The sequence below is a fragment of the Berghia stephanieae genome, chromosome 9 (genome assembly GCF_034508935.2).
Source record: "Berghia stephanieae isolate SIO BIC M18660-M18661 chromosome 9, UCSD_Bste_1.3, whole genome shotgun sequence".
Lineage (NCBI taxonomy): Eukaryota > Metazoa > Mollusca > Gastropoda > Nudibranchia > Aeolidiidae > Berghia > Berghia stephanieae.
In genome coordinates this window covers 45,059,825-45,082,549 of record NC_088368.1, presented here as the reverse complement: position 1 = coordinate 45,082,549, position 22,725 = coordinate 45,059,825, and the positions used below count along the sequence as shown (strand labels likewise).

At 37.7% G+C, this 22,725-nt stretch overlaps 1 protein-coding gene across 3 annotated transcripts in view; it reads right to left on the bottom strand.

Moving 5' to 3' along the window:
* The window catches only part of LOC144980312 (uncharacterized), a 45,120-nt gene that overhangs the window by 7,521 nt on the left and 14,874 nt on the right, over window positions 1-22,725 (bottom strand). For 2 of the 3 annotated variants that reach the window (XM_078927969.1, XM_078927968.1), the window contains exons 3-5: window positions 22,392-22,590; window positions 8,690-8,737; window positions 5,862-6,034 (exon numbers count right to left, since the gene is read on the bottom strand). In XM_078927969.1, the coding sequence (XP_078784095.1) occupies window positions 5,862-6,034; window positions 8,690-8,737; window positions 22,392-22,590 (420 nt within the window). The remainder of the gene's footprint in view (window positions 1-5,861; window positions 6,035-8,689; window positions 8,738-22,391; window positions 22,591-22,725) is intronic. The other variant, XM_078927970.1, reaches the window with a different exon arrangement.

Here is a 22,725-nt window from a genome sequence, read left to right as displayed (position 1 = left end):
TGCTCAGATGCCATTAAGGCTCTTGGGTACTGGGTGGAGTTTTCTTGGATCAACAGATGGATGATGGAGGTCTGTGGGTGGATAGACATAATATATCCATTATCATCATCTATTCGATTTTAGTAGTAGATGATATGAGAAGCAAGATAGGTCTGGTTTGTGTTGTGTGTGTGTGTGTGATTGTGCGTATGTGTGTGTGTGTGTGTGTGTGTGTGTGTGTGTGTGTGAATGAGTTTGTACTTATGTATTTGTGTGAATGAGTATGTTTCAGCCAAAGTAATTTGTAATTTGTCACGTGATTCTTCATTTGTAAACCAATAGGGTTCAACAGTCGTGACGTCACTTCCTTTGTAATGACGCATAGTAACTGGTACTAAACTAGCGGACGCCCTAATTAAATACTTCTCCAACGAGCATAAAATTGTATCCAGAGGAGAAAAAACATTATAAATCTGATCCTGTTTTGACTTTTATACATTCTGATCACATGATATATGAAAAAGTTCTAGCCAGCATTAAGAATGAAAAGTTTAGAACCAAGTTGCTAGTTTGCTGGGCGGACGTGACATCAGACTATTGAATCCTATTTGGAATTGGGGTATGATGAGGTAAAGTTAATTATTACATTGCATTGCAATACAATATCCAAATTCCTCATGACGTAACTTGGCGTATATCTTTTATACATTTGAAAAGACGTGTAGCCTGCTAGACGCTAGTACATTTGCTTAACGAAAGATACCACTGTTTTACACCAGGGGACCAAATGATTACCTGTACGTTTCCGATAGGAGGATCTATAAATAGATAGATAGACAGCTAAAAATATGACGGTACGTGATTGGAGGATAAGTCTTTTCATCCTTTGTCCAGTTTTCCGATTTTATGTGATATGGATCAATCTCATTCACACATTCATTTTTTTTTCTTTGTAGTGTTTTTTTCGATACAGGGTCTATTGTGTTGAAAGCATTGGTCACCATTTTGAATAAATCTATATGCTAATCAAGGGACTCCCCGTGTGGTGTCCGGGGTCCTTCAACTGAGAGGGTCAAGAATAGGTCAACGCCAAGCCAGCGTGTCGTAAAAGGCGACTACTGGTGTGTGATACCCCCATCTTTGAGTCACTGGTCCTCCAGGTTGGGGGTTGGCAAAGGGTTAACACCCCTTTCCGTAAAACTCAAACCGTTACAGAAACGCAGACGGACAAACCAAATCCTTCTTTTAGCTTGGGCAACCGAAGAGTTTCTGAAATTACAGAACTTATGAAGGACAACAGACAAAGCCGAAAGGACTCTGCTGACCCGATGACGTCTTCGACAAACAAGCAGCTTCGAATTGCGTCGTGGAACGTTGGCGCCATGTATGAAGCAGGAAAAAGCTCTCAAATTGTGTCTGAGGTGAGAAGATACAGACTGCATATACTTGGAGTAAGCGAAACCCACTGGATACAATCCGGACAGAAACACCTAAAGTCTGGGGAGAAGATTTTATATTCAGGGAGAGGGGACGGGATTCATACACAGGGAGTAGGAATAATTCTAAGCAAGTTCGCCCAGAAGTCACTGAGAGGATGGGAACAACACGGAGAAAGGATCATCATGGCGTCCTTTACAACACGGAGTAAGAAGATCAGCATGAACATTGTACAGATCTATGCCCCAACAAATGATGCAACAGATGAGGACAAAGATACATTTTATAGTCTGCTACAATAAGTCATTGACAAGTTGCCAAGGAAAGACATCAACATATTGGTGGGAGATGCTAATGCTAAAGTGGGACAGGATGATGTAGGTTATGAAGGTATCATGGGACGTCATGGCATGGGAGAAATGAACGACAATGGTGAGAGATTTGCAAATTTCTGTGCATTCAACTGTTTGGGGATTGGAGGATCAGTGTTCATCCATAAGAGGATCCACAAAGCTATTTGGGTCTCACCAGATGGTGTGACAGAGAATCAGATTAATCATTTTTGAATCTCTCGAAGATTCAGACGTTCATTAGAAGATGTGACAGATAAGGAAGTCAAAAGATCTGTGAAGAAAGACAAGGAAGCATTCATGAACAGGCTTGCAGAGAAAGCAGAAGCAGCAGCGACAGGAGGATACATGAGGATCCTTTATCAAACTACCAAGACACTTGCTGGAAAATATGGGAAACCAGAGGTACCAGTCAAAGACAGATGGGAAAACTATTTTTGGAAGAGAGGCTCAATCTGAACGATGGAGGGAACATTTCAACTGCCTTCTGAACAGACCACCACCAGACAACCAGCCAGAAATTTTGCCTGCAAGGAATGAGCTACCAATTAGCTGTGATCCACCATCGATAGCAGAGATTGTGGGTGCCATTAACAAGATGAAAACGGGGAAAGCTGTTGGACCAGACCAGATTCCACCGGAGGCTCTAAAAGTTGATGCTGAAAGAAATGCTGAGGCCCTGCACCCACTATTTGAGAGAATCTGGAATGACGGGATATTCCCAAAGGATTGGAAGGAAGGACATCTTATCAAGCTTCCAAAGAAAGGGGACCTCAGTGTGTAATAATTATCGAGGAATCACTCTTCTCTTTATTCCAGGAAAGGTTTTCAACCGTATTATTCTAGAGAGAATTAAGAATGCAACAGATGCTAAACTGCGGGACGAACAGGCAGGTTTTTGGAAAAACCGTTCAATCACCGATCAGATTGCCTCTCTGCGAGCCATAGTGGAACAGTCTATAGAATGGAACTTGTTATGGACTTATACATAGAGTTACTCTAGGAAAGAGTTGCTCCCCTTTGTTATTAGCTAATTGATTTAAGTTACAGCTTAATTAGTTATTATTCATTAAGTCCATTGTTAAAATATTATTTGTGTTTTAAAATATCAAGAGCAGCATGCCCCAGAGAAGGATGCACTCTTTGTTCCTTACTTTCCATAGTTGAGTTATGTATACTGTTAGTTTTTCATACCTACCATTGTGTTGCGATATATTTGTATATACTCTTAACTTATAGAAAGTAATAAAACTGTTATCTCACATATCACTTAGCTGACGCTTCTGAGTTGAGTGATTCCACAATATTACTCTGGAGTCCCGTCAAAAACACAACATTGGCGACGAGCATTTTTCACTTTATTCTGAGCATCTGTCTATCGGAGCGTTTTGTTACGTCAGTTGAAAAGTCAACACACCACGGACTGCCAGCCGAGAAACCGGAGCAAGTGTCTTTTTTGCCTGCAGTGTCGTAAGCACGTGGTAAGACGCCCTCTTCGTGGACAGCCGCCCATCACGTGGTAAGAAGCTTCCCGCCTTTTTTCCCCGCCACAGCTCGTGGGCACTGAGGTCAACTGCTACGTCACGAACGTAAACAAAACGCTACGTCGTCTTCAAGCAACCAAGCAGTCGGACGCTTGGGTGAGTAATTATAGTTATATCTCATCAATAATTTACTACCCATCGCTCGCGTCGCATCTTCGTACCCTTATTATACATAATATAGTTGTGTCAGCATTACTGTCATGTCAAATAAAGAGCTCATAACATACTACAACAACAGATTGAACAACAAAATGAGCAAATGCAACAACAAAATGAGCAAATGCTGCAACAACAAGAGCAAATGAAGCAAGTCATTGAACGACAAGAAAAGCAGATGGAAATGCTCATTAAAATTATGACCGGTAGCACTACATGTTTACCAAAACCTCCTCTTATTGTAAACTTTCTGGATTACGAGAAGGCTTTCGACAGTATTGACAGAGCAACATTGTGAAAAATTCTAGCACATTATGGAATCCCTGAAAAGATAGTAAACCTCAGTAAGGAAATGTATGAAGGATCAAGTTGCAGGGTTTTACATGAAGATCATCTTACTGACTGCTTTGAAATTAAGACTGGTGTCAAGCAGGGATGCTTGCTCTCACCATTCCTGTTCATCCTTGCCATTGATTGGCTAATGAAGGAAACCTCCAAAGGGCGGAGAAATGGGATACAGTGGATCCCTGGACACAGTTGGATGATCTGGATTTTTGCAGATGATCTGGCTCTTTTGTGCCACACCCAGGACCAGATGAAAGCAAAAACCACAATTATAAACAGCCTCTCAGAATCAATTGGTCTAAGAATTCACCCTGCAAAGTCAAAGGTCTTGAGGATAGGTACGCGTCAAAGGGAGCAGACCAAAGTAAAAGATCAGGAACTTGAAGATATAGACACTTTCTGCTATCTTGGGAGTATAATTGACAAGGATGGAGGCACGGAAGCAGAGGTGAAAGCACGGATAAGAAAGACACATGCTGCATTCACATCTTTGAACAGAGTTTGGAAAACTAAAGATATCTCCCTTCGACTAAAGCTAAGACTTTTTAACTCAAACGTGAAGTCTGTCCTACTGTATAGATGTGAAACTTGGAACGCATCACAGGTATGTATAAGGAGGCTACAGATTTTCGTAAACAGGTGCATGAGTAAGCTACTCAGAATAAAATGGATGGACAGAATTAAAAATGAAGAAGTATGGAAAAGAACACAGCAGAAACCAGTGGGAGAGGAAATAGGAAGAAGACGATGGAGGTGGATTGGACACACGCTTAGAAAGAAACTCCACTATAACAAAGAAAGTATTGGACTGGAACCCTCAGGGCAGAAGATCAAACACGGAGAAGAATTAAAGAAGCTGATATACGGAGAAGTGGTAAGACATGAGAGAAGGATGGAAACTGTTTGTCTGTGGCCTATAAACCCTGACCCAGGGTGAAAAAGGCAATGATGATGAATCAAGGGACTGAACCGTGTAAAATGTCAAAAATCAACTCCCTTAGTCTTTACCGCACACTCTCTATAAATCATAAACTACTGTTCGTAATGAAATACTTAACTAAAAAGTTCGAACCATGGACCTGGTGTAGAGTACCCACCAGAAGCTTAGCTCCGTCTCTACAAGACTTGTTAATGTTTGTTTTTTTGTTGTTTTTGTTTTGTTTTGTTTGTTTGTTTTTTGTTTGTTTGTTTTCAAGGGTAAAAGGCGTTTATATCGTTCTGAAGGTCAATAAAACGCCAGAAAATGGTGAAATAGTAAGACAATAAGAATTTGGTAAATATGAAAATAAGTGGGAAAAATTGTCAGAAAAGTGTACCTTAGTTTTTAATATAAGGCAAAAAATTACTATATTAAGAGGATTATAGCCGGATATAAATAAACAAATGGAGCGAAGTGGTCGAGTGGTTAAGGTATTGAAGGTCCCGGGTTCGAGCTCCGCTCCGCTTCAGGCACTTTCGTTGTTTTCCATGGGCAAGATTATTAACCCCTAATTTGCTCACTTGGACAACATATGTGATTCTTGTTGACATCAGACATCTTGTTTGATGGGTTATCTACATTCCTTCATGGAATGTCAAGACGACGATGTCATATGATGTCGTGGTGGAAGGGAGTATTTTTTTTTTAAAAAGCATATATCGATGGCCCGTTGATCTAACCTCTGAAGACATGTCTTTGCAAAAGGCAAAAAAAAATTGAACTTTACATCGCGCAATATCCACTAAACAAGCTCAAAGCGCTTTACAAGGGGTCCCTGGCCAACAGCAACACTTAACATGTAGGACATGACGCCTGTGAGGCGATAGTATGACATTTTTTTTTCAAACAGAGACGGCCAGGTACTCATTTTACACCTGAGTACAGTGAGAGAATGTGAGTAAAGAGCCTTTTTCCAAGGACTCAACTATGCGCCGAGTGAGGCTCGAACCCAGGACCCTCCGATCCGAAAGCGACTGTCATACCACAAGACCACATAGCTGCACATAGCCACATAGCTGCGCATAGCCACATAGCTATGGGTATTTTGAGTTCCTTGTTGGAATCTATTACCTGGTAATGAAGCTTCCTGCAAGAATTTTGAGGGCCGTAGACAAGCTCTATCCCAAAATACACAAAGTAATCTCCCTCCATCTGGATGATTAAGGCTTGGGGGTCGTGGCTGACCCCTCGGAGGTCGGCTTGGGTCACTGACAGGTTGTAGTTGGAATACTCAAGTGTGGGACCTAGATAGGGATGAATGGATGGATGGATGGGTGGATGAGTGGATGAATGGATGGATGGGTTGATGGATGGATGGATTGATGGATGGATGGGTGGATGGATGGGTGGATGGATGGATGGGTGGATGGATGGATGGATGGATGGTGGATGAGGTGGATGGATGGGTGGATGGATGGATGGGTGGATATGGATGGTGGATGGATGGATGGATTGGATGGATGTGGTGGATGGATGGATGGATGGATGGTGGATGGATGGTGGTGGATGGATGGATGGATGGATGGATGGATGGGTGGATGGATGGATGGGTGGGATGGATGGGTGGATGGATGGATGGTGGATGGATGGGTGGATGGATGGATGGATGGATGGATGAGTGGATGGATGGGTGGATGGATTGGTGGACGGATGGATGGATGGATGGATGGATGGATGGATGGTTGGGTCGATGGATGGGTGAATTGATGGTTGGATGGATGGATAGGTGGATGGATGGTTGGATGGATGGATGGATGGATGGATGATTGGATGGATGGATGGGTGGGTGGATGGATGGATGGATGGATGGTTGGGTCGATGGATGGGTGGATGAATGGATGGATGGATGGTTGGGTCGATGGATGGGTGGATTGATGGTTGGATGGATGGATAGGTGGATGGATGGTTGGATGGATGGATGGATAGATGATTTGGATGGATGGATGGGTGGATGGATGGATGGGTGGATGGATGGATGGTTGGGTGGATGGATGGGTGGATGGATGGATGGATGGATGGGTGGATGGATGGATGGTGGATGGATGGATGGTGTGGATGGATGGATGGATGGATGGATGGATGGGTGGATGGATGGATGGATGGTGGATGGATGGGTGGATGGATGGATGGATGGTGGATGGGATGGATGGATGGATGGATGGATAGGTGGATGGATGGTTGGGTGGATGGATGGGTGGATTGATGGTTGGATGGATGGACGGACGGACGGATGGATGGATAAATGGATGGGTGGATGGATGGATGGGTGGATGAATGGATGTGTGGATGGATGGATGGGTGGATGAATGGATGGGTGGATGGATGGGTGGATTGATGGTTGGATGGATGATGATGGATGGATGGATGGATGGTGGTGGATGGATAGATGGATGGATGGATGGATAGGTGTGTGGATGAATGGATGGATGGATGGATGGATGGATGGATGGATGGATGGTTGGGTGGATGGATGGATGGATTGATGGTTGGATGGAAGGATGGACCGACGGACGGATGAATGGATGGATTGATGATTAATGATATAAACACGTGTAGAATATAGAATTCTGAAAAACAAATCCCAATCTGAATTGGCCTTCTACATCAGGAGAGAAATCTATGTCTGAACTATGAAATTGTATTGAAAAAATATCTTATTTGGCAACAGTATGCTGAGAACAACATATTTCATCTGTTCTGGTCCGATTCGTTAAGAATAACGAATCACAATTTGTCATTTGGTCTCAAATATACGACCTCTAGGAAGTCTCAGGTTTAGGATTCCTTGGAAAGTTTTGAACCATTCCTAACCGCTCGTTATTTGCAATTTTAAGTTCTTTGACCAAAATGAAAATGAAAACTATGTTTTGTCAGTGCGTGTTAGTTTAATAATAATAAATATATATATATATATATATATATATATATATATATATATATATATATATATAATATATATATATATGGATGGGTTCTCTAACAAAAAACAACAACAAATAAAAAAGAGCATTTATAGAGCGCAATATCCACTTAACGTGCTCAAAGCGCTTTACAAGGGGTCTCTGACCAACAGCCACCCGTAACATATGGAACGAAACACAATGGCTACTAGGCGATAATACAATTCCTCATTCCGTCCATTAGTGACTGAATATTCATTTGAGAGACCCACACTCAAAATGTAAGTATTTACTGTGTTGGACACATCAAAGGGACACAATCAGCGAAAACGCATTCCCCTAATACTGTGTCTTAAGTTATTCAGCAAGGCCTTACTTAGCCTTTGTGACTTATAACCTACGACCTCCCAAACGATAAAGTCGAGTAATAACAAGAAATGAAGTGAGTAGGAAAGTACTAGAAGACAATAGAGAATAAAAACTTCGCTCGAACCCGCGACCTCACTGGTACGAAAACTCCGCCTGGCCGGGGAGAGCGTGACTCTATCGTATGAGCTATCCACGACCCCCCAAAAAGTCGCTTCAAATTCTAGTCCCTCTAGAACCACTTCTCCCTGACTTCTTGAGGTCACGGGTTCAACACACGCACACAAGTTAGTTGGCTAGCATTTAAGCTAAATAGCCAATATTCTCAACATTTTAATTTCATATATTTGTCAATCGATCAGATTCCCAGTCGATCTAAAACACGATATTTCAATGGATTCAATTTTTTTTTGGATCCAAAATATGCAAAAGCGTTTTGTATGGGAACGAAATTATCATATCATCAATAATCTCGGTTTTAAAAATCATCTTTTCTGTATGAATCTATTCATCCTTTCAAATTTATATGAAATAAGATTTATTCAATAGATTGTTAGATAGCTTTTGTGATGTTCCATCGCCTTGACGTAACCCTCTTTTTAGTTAAAATGATAACTTGCAAAAAAACTTTACCTTTCTTATCAGCCTGTAATCTTACTTGTCCTTCAACGACATTGTATTCTATAGAATATTTGGGGTGATGAATGCAAAAATACAGAGAAAAAGATCAAATGTTTCATTATAATTGATAATTGATACAATGATACCTGAAAAATTTAAGAATTTGTGAATGAAGAACTTAACATCAAGCTAAAGACAGAAAGACAAATCTGCAATTTTAGTAAATGGACTTTAAGAACTAATTGGTTCTAAAAAACCTTTAAATTTAAATGCTCTGTGCAACTTTTATTTAAAGAAAAAATGTATCAATTATAGACTATAAACAGCATTCAATGTTCATTAATTGAAAATAGTGAGAATTAAATATCCAACACACAAATAAGTGTCATATTCAATATTCGTATAATTAACTCTATTTCCATTCATTTGGCATGTCCGACTTTGTACATTCGAGAGTATTGATATACAGATGCAATAATGTAAGGCAAACACACACACACACTCTCTCTCTCCCCATCTCTCTCTCTCTTTCCCTCTTCTTCTTGTCTATCAATCTGTGCGCACGTGTGTGTGTGTGTGTGTGTGTGTGTGTGTGTGTACGTCTGCCTCTATCTCTTCCGCCTATCACTTCTCTTTTACTTTACTTCTCTTTTAAGACTTGACATTCTTAACATAATACGTTGCGAAAGTAAATACAAAGACATTGTACACTCTCTTATAGACCACCATCCCCCCCCCCACCCCAAACACACAGACCATAATTAATTAATACAGTTGCATCTAACACAATGCGGGATTACGGTCATCCATACTTGCAAATTTGATGCGAAGCTGCGTGTGGGCCGTGCAAAGCAATGGCCTACACACTCGGCTGTGGCGAGCGGGTGAATCTGCCCACTATGTGTATGCCCTGAATAATGTCCAATGTCATACTACATTCTTGATCAAAATCAAATATTCTGTTGGTAAGTTCTTTATCAATGGCACATTACTATCATAATAGATTGTTCTTTACATGTAAAGAAATATGACGTGTTGTCAACGTTCAAATAACATTTAATATTATTGTATTATTATTAATACCACAACCAGAAGAGAAAATAAATCAACAATTGTTTAACGAATAGATATTAAAAATTGTGGACTTACTTTTGTTTTGTAGTTCATAATACACAAAAACAATATGTTTGATGTATTACACTTTCGATTTTGTCATTATTATATTTGTATTATTATTATTATTATTATTATTATTATATATTATTATTATTATTATTATTATTATTATTATTATATATTATTATTATTATTATATAATTATAATAATAATATATATATATAATAAAAATCATAATGATAATAATAATAATAATAATAATAATAATAATAATAATAATAATAATAATAATAATAATAAATAATAATAATAATAATAATAATAATAATAAATAATAATAATAATAATAATGATATAGACAAAGCATCGGGAAATTATGCCAGAATCCTCTATTTAGATTTTTCATCAGCCTTTAATGCTATGAACTCGCAATTATTTATTAATAATTCGCAATTATTTATTAATAATTTACAAGAGATTTGAATTAATTATTTGATTTTGAAATGGATTAAAAACTTCCTTGATAGAGTGATCCTTGGGTCAAAGCTTTTACATGAGAGAACACTATCAAATGGATGTCCTCAGGGTTGTGTAAAGGCACCTATTTTATACACTCTATACACCAATGACTGTCGATCACTCCATTCAAACTGCCAAATAGTTAAATACGCTGACGACACAGCGATTGTAGGTCTTCTCAATAATTATGACGATAGCATAAATGAATATTTTGATCAAGTTGATTAATTCACTAAATGTTAGTATGTTTCATTTAATATCACAAAGACTAAAGAACAGAGTTTTTTTACATTTACACATAAAGAACAAAACGAACATGTGAAACTTAATATAGAAAACGAGGAGGTAGAAGTAGCAGATGCATTTAAATACCTCAGAGTGTATATTGACAACTCTCTTACTTAAAAAAAAAATCAGATAGATTTTATTAACAGAAAAGTGGCGCACAGATCTTTGCATCTCTTGAGGAAATTTAGATCTTTTGAAATTAGTGAAAAAAACAATGATTCTTATGTAAGAGGTGTAATTTTCTTTGATATTGAGATGTGGTATGGTAACTGTGGGGTGAAAGAGAAAAATAAAATCCACCACTCCTGCCTCCATTGTTGCCCATTTAAACTGGTTAGCCTCAAACCTATTAGTAGATAACGGTAGAAACAATCAAAACCGTTCATTACGAATAATTACAAACATGGCGATTGGAATAAAAATTCGAAAGGAGTATATGCATATGGGAAAGGAACTGTAACTGTAAGGAGAAGCATTTGCACAATTCGTGCAAGAAAATTCCCAGCGTCACATAGAAGCAGAGATATAGCGAAAAAGAGAGAGAATGAATCATGAGAGAAGGAGAATTATGAAGAGAAGAGATGACAGAAGGATAAAGAGACATGATATTGACAGGATATTAAGAGAAAAAGAGTTAGAATATGAGAGAAAAAGACACCGAATGAGAGAAAAAGAGCATGAGAATGTGAAGGAAAAACGTCAATAATATGAGAAGAATATGAAAGCTAAAGAACTGGAAATAGCAATAGAACAACGGGCAACAATCGGACCGAACACCTCTCGGAAAATGGAAGCGAATGCCGTTTTACGCCTAATATAATACCACGTTGGCTTTTCCCAAGCAAAACCTCCAGCCACAAGTTTAAACCATCAACTTAAACCTATCGCTTCTGTGGGCTAGCCCAACCTTATCAACTGGATGAGGAGAAATTATGCCCTAAACTCTATATGCACCTGTCTGGAGAGGCATACCTTCTTTTTAAAAACCTCCCACCAGGATCAAAATACAACTTGGCGAGTTGAAAGCCGCCTTACTTGTCCACTATGAAATAAACGCCAATACTTATCGGAAGAGGGTTCAGAAAGCTTCGGAGAGGAAAAAAATTAAATGTACAATCAATCAACTGAGTGACATACTTCAGATCAGCCTTAGCTCTCTCTCCTTACCAACTACAGGAAAATCGTCAAAATCGCTACGATGCAGTGAACATTTTTCTTACACAGAATTCTTATGTACATCATAAAATTTGAAGAAAAATCTTTTAAACTTTAAAAGAACTTAATGTTATTTTGTAGAACAATATGATGTTTAACATGCTCTTAAGTTTGAGTTTTAATAAAGCCATTTGGATTTAGAACATAGCATTTTGGTAAAACCATTGAAAATGTTTGGTTAGGAAAGAGTTAAGAAATAACTGACCCTGTCGGATCTATGGCAGATGTATGGCAGTTCATTTAAACTTTGTCCCTATGTAAAACGCTCGAGTGGTATGGATAATTATTACATAAACATTTTCTTAATTAAAAAGTTACCTCCACCTTAAAAACCACATTACAGAAACCAACATAGATCGATATGAAATTTTTGAGCCATCAACGATCAGGATATGTCCTATTGTGTAGGTGCGCGCAAATGAATTTGACAATAGGGCGGCCAGATAGCGATTCTCAATGTCAAATGACCAATTAGAATGCCATAGTGAACGTAGACACCGTTTTTACGTTCCCTCACGAGTGATAGGACGCAGACACATTGTTTATATGCTCTAACGTTAGATCACCGTCACTACCTTTTACATGTTTATATGATAAAATGATTTGATGTATGAAGACAATGTCAGAAAATATTATAGAGATCAGTGAATAATTTTTTTAAAAATGCCAATTAAATTGACAAATTGAATTAGTAAATTTAGATAAATAATCATATTTTCCAAATAAATTTAAATGTTAAATTGTCGTACTTTCAAGGCTTACAATTAAAAAGAACTTTTAAAAACAAAACAAAAGAAGGGGTATAACTCTTTACCTGTCTAATGACACCAGTGACTGTTAACTCATATATGGAGAAACCGTTTTATTTGCAAATAAGTGAAGGGCTGTTACGAACATGCACTCGTCTATTTCAATTATAATACCATTGTATTGTACAAATTAACACAGATCAAGACAAATCTTTAGGGCCATCACCTTTGATCTGTCCGGTAGGGTGGCCAAATTTTGAGCTTTAAAAAAATTAATTTGTATTTCTCCTTTTTGGCAATTCTCAAGGCCAAAGATTAAATTATGGACCGTTCATTACCCTCCAGCAGTGTTTCTAAATATTCAATTGAGCCAACGGTTTATAGAATTACCCTTTATTTATGAAAGGCTGGCAAGTCATTCGTACATCAATCTGTAAAAGATAATGTTATAATTTTTAGATGTGCCAGTATTTCTGTGATCAATGATAAAATTGTAACATTGGCTATTCATCAAACAATGTTGATTCCACAACCCTATTTTTAAAAAAAGAATTGCTACCATGCAGGAATACACCCCCTCCCTCCCCCATAAACAAACACACTCACTCACTGACTGACTCACTGACTCACGCAGTCACTCACTCACCAAGAAATTTATAACGAATGGCTATATACAATTATGAATCGTCGAGCACCCATGCATTTGTCTATCAACACTGTAAATAAAAAATGACGTTTTTTTTCAGTCTTTAGGAAAAATGTTTAAAGATATCACAGAAAAATATTCAAAATAGTTCTTTTTATAGTCAAAAACTTTTATTGGCAATGAAGCATAATAAATCTATTATTAAAACTGACAAAGATAATATAAATATTCAAAATAGAGGTAAAAACAAGAAACAATGATGATGGAAAAACTTGAAGTGAAAACATTGATGACTTAATTTTGATCACAATTTTATTGGTAATTAAAGTTCTATTTAAAATTAATTTCCTTATAATCTTCACATGAGGTATTATTTTTAGATTAATTAGCATCGAGTCACAAATCAACCATTGGCCCCAAACCTGACTGGAACTGACGCAGATGATGAGCCCTCCAGATATACTTCTTCCTGGCCTTATCTTGGGATTGTTTTCGAGGTCTGGGTTGAGTGCTGACGTGTCTTGAGGTTAGTGGTCAACCAGAGACCACAGGATGCTGGAGTCCAAGTCTATAGAGAATACCAGGCTATATGTGTCAATGCATAACATAATTTGTAGTCGGATGGTGAACATTTTGTATTTGTATTTTTGTGTGTGATATTTTCTGAAAGAATTTGCTCACCAGAGGATTTTAATCTTTATTTGAAGTAAATCGGGTGATTTTTCATGAAGTTATGGTCACATGTATGGGAAAGGTATCCAGCAACTATTCTCAAATTTCATAAATTTTTCAACTTGACTAGCTGTAAAAATAAATATTTAGACGTGAAATAATGCTTTAATATTTCTCGAAAATGTACGAGAAGTGTTTATTTAATTATTTATGACTGGAACTCATTTTGGATAACAATTGGGTTTCTAACTAAACTTGGCAATATCTCAGTTCAAACCTTTTCACCATCTGACTAATTATGTCATTCACTGTAACATATAATGGAATTTTGGCATTTAAATATATATGAAGCTTATTTCATCCTTTGGCGAGTTGATGACGTAAACGTATACACTAGTCTTTGGGTCAAAGATTGAGGCTCTAATCCTTGCTAAGTCACTTGGTTCTCTAGTTTTGTCTAGTAAGTCTGATGCCAGAAAAGGATTTTAAAGCTAAAATTAAAAATCAATGTGACATTTCAAGGGAGGGGGGGGGGGGGGGAGGAGTAGTTTTAGAAATTACATTTATTCTCCTAACAAAACTATGATATTAAAACATGACCCAGGCCTCATATTTATTTTTACTATAAATTATTAATTCAAATTTTAGAACCCGGCCTCGTATGGTTGACATGCAATGGGTTGATATACGAGACGTATAAAATATCAACAATTTGCTTGTCAACGAATCGATAATAACAATCCCACGTAACTTTTAGTTAAAGTTATCTTTTCTTTAAATAATAGCCGTGTTTGAACTCGTGATTACAGACAGGAATGCCATTGGTTGTTTATTTAACCAGCGATTGTGATGACGATTCGAGGTCAAAGATCGCAGTGAGCTGCATTCCTAGCAGTCCCAAGATAAGCTTTTTATAAAATGAACTTTTATATAGCGCCATATCCACTAAATATGCTCAAAGCGCTTTACAAGGGGTCCCTGGCCAACAGCAACATTTAATATTTAGGTCGGGACATGAGCCTGACTGTTAGGCGATGTTACAGATTTTTCGGACAGAGACAACGCTGTTAACACCAGGTACTCATTTTACACCTGAGTGGTAATCCGGGACAACTATTCGCCGAACGAAGCTCGAATCCAGGACCTTCCGATCTGAAAGCGAGTGTCATTGTCATAACACTAGACCACATAGCCGCACAATTTGTTTTTATTTGTTAAGTAGGGGTGATCAATCTTGGGTTTTATTTCGTAAAGATCTCCCTTAGGATATAGATCATCATTTTATTAGAAAATATAACAAATTGAACCTCTTAGGTGAAAAATTAGTCAAGTTTTGGACGAATTCAAATAGATCAGGGGCGGGGGTGGGGAGAGTGGGGAAGTGGGGGCTACAGCTGTTCAGCACCAATGCCGCAACCGCCATTGGGCAACGTGCATGAAAGAGAAAAAACAAGGATAAAATTATGGTGAATGAAGTCAACAAAACAAAAGCGCACACAAGCGTAACCATGGCATGATCGAACGATAAAAGGAAGTCAACCACCCGGGCATGATGGGGAATTTCAATTGTCAATTCAAGGAAAAACCACTTAAGTTTTCTGATTGGTAATGCTATTCTAGGAAATTAATTCTCTCCTTACCAGACATATTCAGGAATTTCCCTAAAACTTCGCACCCAACTAACACAAAATATATTTTTAATCACTCAAACACAATAGCAGTAAAGTTCTTGCCATACATAATTTCTTTAGTAAAACAACACACTGTGTTCATTTTCTTTATATTTTATGATGTACAAAAGAAATTTGAATAAGAAAAATGTTGGTTGTATTGTAACGAATGTGACGATTTTCCTATAGTTGGTAAGGAGAGGGTTAAGGGGGAAACCTAATTCCCAAAGAAGAAAATGAATTAACTGTGTATTGTGAAAAGCAATAGTACTATCAAGTTGAATTAGATAAAGGGCTGGATGGCTTTAAGATGAAGAAAAAAATAAAAGTTACGTGTTTTCATTACGGCCTTTATATTAAAAGGGCGACGTTTTCTTCGGCAAAAATGAATGCAAAATATATAGTGTTGTAGTTGTTGTTGTTACTATTATTATTATTATTATTATATTATTATTATTATTATTATTATTATTATTATTATTATTATTATTATTATTATTATTATTATTATTATTATTGTTGTTGTTGTTATTATTTTTGTATCACCATCATCATCATCATCATCATCATCATCATCATCATCATCATCATCATCATCATCATCATCATTACTATTATTATTATTTTGTTTTAGCTATTATACGAAAGGGAATTTCACAACCTAGGCAATGATATTCTACAGGGTTTATTGTGGCTCAAAATACTTAAAGGGTAACTTTGTCAAGAGATAAAAAAAATCCACCAGGATCTGCCTTTAACAAAGAATTCGTTGTTTTCTTCTCTTTCTTTTCTTTAGTTTTCCTTTTTTTAAACCAACACTAACAGATTGATGAATGGTCAATGTTCTACTGTTCGTAACGTCACTTCACACTCAACGGGACCGTGATCGATCTCAAGTGCAGTCGAGATTATTTCTGATCCAGCAGCGATTGGGTTGCTGGGTCTGTTCGATCTGGCTGAAATTACTTTGCGATGGACTAGTGTCCTACTTTAGGCTCAGGTTGTTTGTTTTTTTGTTTTGTTTTGTTTTGTTTTTATCGTCGGTTTGTTCTTTAAATTCAATTTTAGAACTTGTTTCATTCCTCTATAATATCGAATAGAGGAGATAGTTCACATTGACAGATATGCATTGATAAATAGAAATTATATTAGCTTTGAACACCCTGTGTAGCTGTAGACGGTACCGCTTCTGTAGATGTTGCGAAATTTAACCGGAAAATGTGTGTTGAAATAAATAATGTTACCTCCTTCATTAGATGTGCACTTATGTTAATCAATGTGTATAAAGTGTGCTTTCGTCAGCTTTTGATTAGAGTCGGTACTGAAATGACACAGTTTAAACAGAAGAAGAAGAAGATGATGATGATGAAGAAGAAGGAGGAGGAGGAGAAGAAGAAGGAGGAGGAGAAGAAGAAGAAGGAGGAGGAAGAGAAGAAGAAGGAGGAGAAGAAGAAGAAGAAGAAGAAGAAGAAGAAGAAGAAGAAGAAGAAGAAGAAGAAGAAGAAGAAGAAGAAGAAGAAGAAGAAGAAGAAGAAGGAGGAGGAGGAGGAGGAGGAGGAGGAGAAGAAGAAGAAGAAGAAGAAGAAGAAGAAGAAGAAGAAGAAGAAGAAGAAGAAGAAGAAGAAGAAGAAGAAGAAGTCTTGCTATGTGATTTTTATGATTGGCAAGTAGTTCGATGCACTGACTCGCATGCACACACAAAGCGAGACAGCTTGTCTCGTTGCTCTTGTTCCCTGTCTCAACCCAAATCGAGCGGCTTGATACACGAAGGACATTCCCAATACAGAGTGCCTGTTCTCGACCCTTATAAACAAATCTCCGCCACATCATACCTGTCCAATATGTACCCGTTGTGGGCAAGAACCCGAGACGGCAGAGCATCTAGTCGAAAGGTGTGTTGTGACGATGCTACCCGGCGGGTTCGGGACGGTGCACGAATGCGACCGGACTTTGCTGATTAGGTCGATCGTCATAACATAGTAGTGTGAACCATAAGAGGCTGCTGCCACATCATGACCTGCCAACATGTGATTTTGAGGAGCAACATTTAGATTTTTCATCCTAATCAGGGATATAAGGAAAAACGTCGAAAAATAAAATCGTACTCGCCAAAATGAGAAATAATTTTTAAAATATGAGGAGGTCAGGATCAAACCATACTAAGTCATATAAAACAGTGTGAAAAATAACTCGTTTTTGTGGTCATGTGACTTAGGATGTTATGACCATGACCATCCCAAACACAAGGGGCAGAAACTGCACCATTAGTTCTGGAGCATACATGAAGTCGTACGCTTGGCTATCTTCAAGAGTGCATCCCCCACAACCATGTCATAGCACCACCAGTTCCTGGATAACATGTGGCACTTCGTCACCATCAAGGCAGACAGGGTCTCAGTTCACATAGATGCCCGAAACTCCGTGTGGTTCTTTCGGACCATGGAAAAAAGTCTTTCAGTGTCAGCGTTGGAATGGGGGATGCAAAGAACGGACGACATAAGTTCACACAGGAGAGGAAACTTTTGCCAATCTTCAACTCCTCTCTTGACAATTGTTTTTCTCTCTAGGTATGTTCAATTCTGAAAATGTTTGAACATTTTTTGATGTCTTCACAAACCTGATCAATATGTCCGTGAACAGGTTGTGAAGACGTTGATGGACATTTTGTATTTGTGGCGAGTCTTGCTGAAGAGCCGAATTGCATATTAAAAAGCGGTAGGGTGTCACGGAGGAAAATACAGTACAGGCGAAAGGTTGGGTCGCTCAAAAACTTGTTGACTCGCCTAATCCTGTCAACTTTTGAAGTTTGTTTGTTGAGACTCTGTCAAGAATGAAAATTCTGCATGAAAAAATAACTGTAATGGCTCCCACTGCTCCAGAGGACGTGTCACACAGGCTTCAAGACAAAGCCAACGGGTTGCTCCATGCTTTAAAATAATTGTGTATAGGTGAACTCCACATTCTAGCTGGAATTCTCCAAATTCTTTTTTGCGCTTCGTACTCTTGTCCAAAAAAGGCGTAAATGTCATAAGTGATCTCTCAATATCATTATAGAGCTCCTTACTGCCAGCTTTGGCCGCAAGGGGAAGGAGATGAAAGGCACAGCCATTAATAAACACAGCAAGGTTTTGCTCTCAAATAAACTTAGTCACGCTTTTGTGGACCTCCCTCATTACACTGGCATTGTCGCAACAGACGGCTGTCACATTCTTCCATGGGATGGAAAGCTTCGTCATGAGATTGAATAATTTCAAAGATTTTTGCACCTGCAATAAATAGTAACAAAGTCAATCAAATGAGTAGAGTGAGAAAATAGGAGTAAAGAGCTCTTTCCAAGGCAAGGTACTCAACTTCGCACCCCGCTGTACAGGAATTAAAATTTAACCACACTGCCTCGCATTGAAGTCAATCTATATTAATAATTCACAATCCAATTATACTTGTGGAATACTGGCTGTAATCTCAAGAAGGACAATAATGCGTTCTATAGGGAATGAGATTAGCGGAAGAGTAGCGTCCCTTGATTGGACGTCACCCATAGTCTGTGACGTCACCGGCGGAAAAGTTATTAGAGAGAGAACGTCATGTTGGTTGTGCGCAAGCGTCTCTCGTCCTCGCTTCCGGTGAAAGAGGTTGAGACCCTTCAAAACCAAATTGATGATCTCTCTGTAAGGTGACGTCCAATCAATGGACGCTACTATTCCGCTAATCTCATTCCCTATAGAAAGCACTTATTCCAAAAACTCTGCAAAGTGTGTGGGTCCGACTTGGGAATAAGGCAGGGCCCTATACTTGGGAGTTGTGCACATGTAGGACGAGGCACTTTGATAAAATATTCAAACTCAAAACATTTCATTTTGACCTAATTAGTTGGGGCTTGAAATAATGTTTAATTTGATACCGTGTACCTTTACGACAAACTAGTCCTGAGATATTGACGTCTTTCTGTTGAAAAAATGTCAGTCAATTTTACAGAGAGAATGTGCAATCGCTCTGCTGCCTCCCAACCAGAGTCTCGAATCAGAAAAGTTTGGGCTTTGCGATAGACTTAGATTACCTGTATTCAATGAATTACCACCCCCCCCCCCCCAAAAAAAAAAAAACAACACATGGCTAGTGTTTGGGTATTATATCAAAGTTAAAGGTCTAACTTTTTTTTCCATTTCCTAAACCATTTTCATCTTATAGAATAAATTAGCGTTAAAATTGGTAAAAATTGATTAAAAATATGAGGTTCTTCTCCTGAAAAATAAGTTTGATGATGACTAAAGTAAAGTAGATGCGACTTTATCAATATCAATGAAATTTGGCAGAGATATTCTTCAATTTATTGTCAGTCAAAGTACAAAGGCACGTAAAGAGTAATCAAAATGTATCAATAATATGAAAAGTGCTTATTATTAAAAAATAAAAAAATCTAAAAAAAAATTTGTATCATCAGAATTGTGTTGAAAAGCACTTACTTTATAATGATATAGGTTTCATTGAGATCAAATCAAATTCAAATTTTAAATGTTTTTACCAAAGTACCAATTCAATAATTTTTAAGCTTAAAGTCACTAACCCGTAGAAGAACCAGCGCACTCCACCACACTCAGGAGTTGAGTAGCAAGAGCTCCATTTATTTCCTCATATAATCTGACGACCAGAGGGTAGAGTTGTGACGAACGAGGTGTCATCATTACTTCCGTCTGTAGAAAAGCTGAAGGGCTGCCTTCTGATTTTACCGGCCAGATCAGTGGAGAAAAAGTCTGCCAAACACTTCGTCACAGCAGCCGACTTGGTTCGTACACATGCATCTGCTGCTCTTCAAATCCGGGAAAATCTTCTTGAATAATGATACGCGTGAGTTCGAAGTTACAAAAAAAATATAGATTGAGCTCGAGGAGAGATCAAGCGATGTTCATTAGATGACAAACAAAGAGCCAACGAGATCGAAAACCGGCGGAGGTGCGTGGGATTGAAGTTGAATTGATGCAGTCTGAACAGTGGATTCAAAATTTTAACAAAGTAATCGATATATATATATATATTATATATATATATATATATATATATATATATATATATATATATATATATATATATATATATATATATATCTAGTATTGGTGGTCTATGCCCAAAGAGGACATTTAAGAGTAAATAGTCGATCCGGATACCGCACCGTCTTTCCGTAATCGAATACTCTTGAATCGCTCGAGTACAACTGAATCGTTCGTGTATTCGTAAATTTAAAAATTCGCAAAAAATAAATAAATAAATGAATAATAAAAATTCCTCGGCTTTGATAATCCGGCATTATCAGCTCAATTCCGAGATGTTTGCTTAAATCCCGGATACTCCCGGAAAATCCTGGATATATGGCAGGTCTGCACATCTCTTGGTGTGTGACGAACGCTGGGTAACTATTAGTGCTGCTCTTTTCCGTTGGGAGGCTACACTACACGGTGCTTGGACGATTAAACCTTTTTATTGGGTGATGGCCATGGAGGTAAACGCTTTTTTACCCTGAAAACGTCCAAACGATAACTCCGACATGTGTAGTCGTTAATTCAAATACAATATCAAAATAGACAAATCAACAGATCTGCCCTAGACAGAAAAAATGCCATTTTCTATATGACCAGAAATATTTAACTGAAAATATTGATGTGTCGAAGATAACTTCAAACTAACCAAATATTATTAAATCTGTGACTTCACTGAAAAGGCGTCATGACTTTAAAAAATCGAGTTTAAGAATGCTGTAAAGACATCGAAGTTAATTAAAGTTTTAAACTTCTGGCCAAAAATGAGGATAGTATGTTTGGTCAGCGCACTATGATATAGATAGACATGCCAACTACCAGGAAAATTGTGAAAAAATACGAATTTTCGGATCCTAATTGACAGTTAGGCACAAGAAATACGAGGGGACACACATCAAGAGTAACCATCCCAACATTAAAAAAAACAGACCCCCACATGTATTCGTTTTTCCCTTCCACTGCCCGACTATGGAATGGCCTCCCAGCTGAAGTGGCTGAAAACGGTTGCCAACATGCCTTCACGCGATTGCTAGAGTTCACAACGTGACTTTTTAATCTTTGTGTTTTTTTTGTTTTGTTTTTTTTTTTGTTTGTTTTTGTTTGTTTTTTTTTTTGTTTTTTTTTTTTTTGTTTCGTTTTTTTTTTTTTTTTTGTTTTGTTTTTTTTTTTAATTAGTATTATGTGCAGAGTTTTAGCAAGTTTAAAATGTAAAACACTACAAACTGTGGAGTGATCCTCGACAATATTGGAGGTTTCCACAAGACGAAGAAGAAGAAGAAGAAGAAGAAGAAGAAGAAGAAGAAGAAGAAGAAGAAGAAGAAGAAGAAGAAGAAGAAGAAGAAGTTACATAAAAGACCTTTAATTCGATTTTTAGAAATTCTAAAACGAAGTTTTGTTTCCAAAGCTAGTACATAAAGGAGTTAAAAGCATTAATCTAATGTATTTAAACACAAATTGGTCATTTTTTAACTCACTCAATCCTTACACCGACTATATCCGTAGTATACTCGGTGTTACTTTTACCCCATGCCTATTTATTGCATTTTTATGAGACAAATAATAGGCATAATATCAAAGCTAATGTTTTTAGTTTTTACATGTTAATGATAGTTGAATAAAACAATATATGTACATGCTCATTTTTAATACATTTTTTTCTCTTCAATTTTGAAAAGTACCAAACATCTCTAGGATTGAGTGAGTTAAAAAGATAGTTATACTGTCTGCGGTGTCATATCCTTGAAAACTACGGGGTTTTTTAAAATTCCAATTTGGCAGGTCTGTATAAAATAATAAATTTTTCTCACCGTCTCTGCTCATCCTTAACATAATCGACGTAAAATTCACTTCGCATGAAATGCTGTTTCCTGTGTCCTTGACCTTGCGGATTCCAGCTGCCTCAAACCTTTGGTTTGTGATGTCGTCATCGAACATGTACAAGGATGCAACTGGGTAGAAATCTCTGAGTGCTTCGCATGGTACACGGATTTTGTCGTCCTCGAAATTCTTGTTTTAGGAAGGTGGGGATGTTAAGAAAACACTTAGTATATTATATTTGTCATAAAACGAATCACTTTGGTTCCTTCTCCATCACACAAACTCGCACAAAGCACGTGCTAATGCAGAGCGGTCATCTGCATT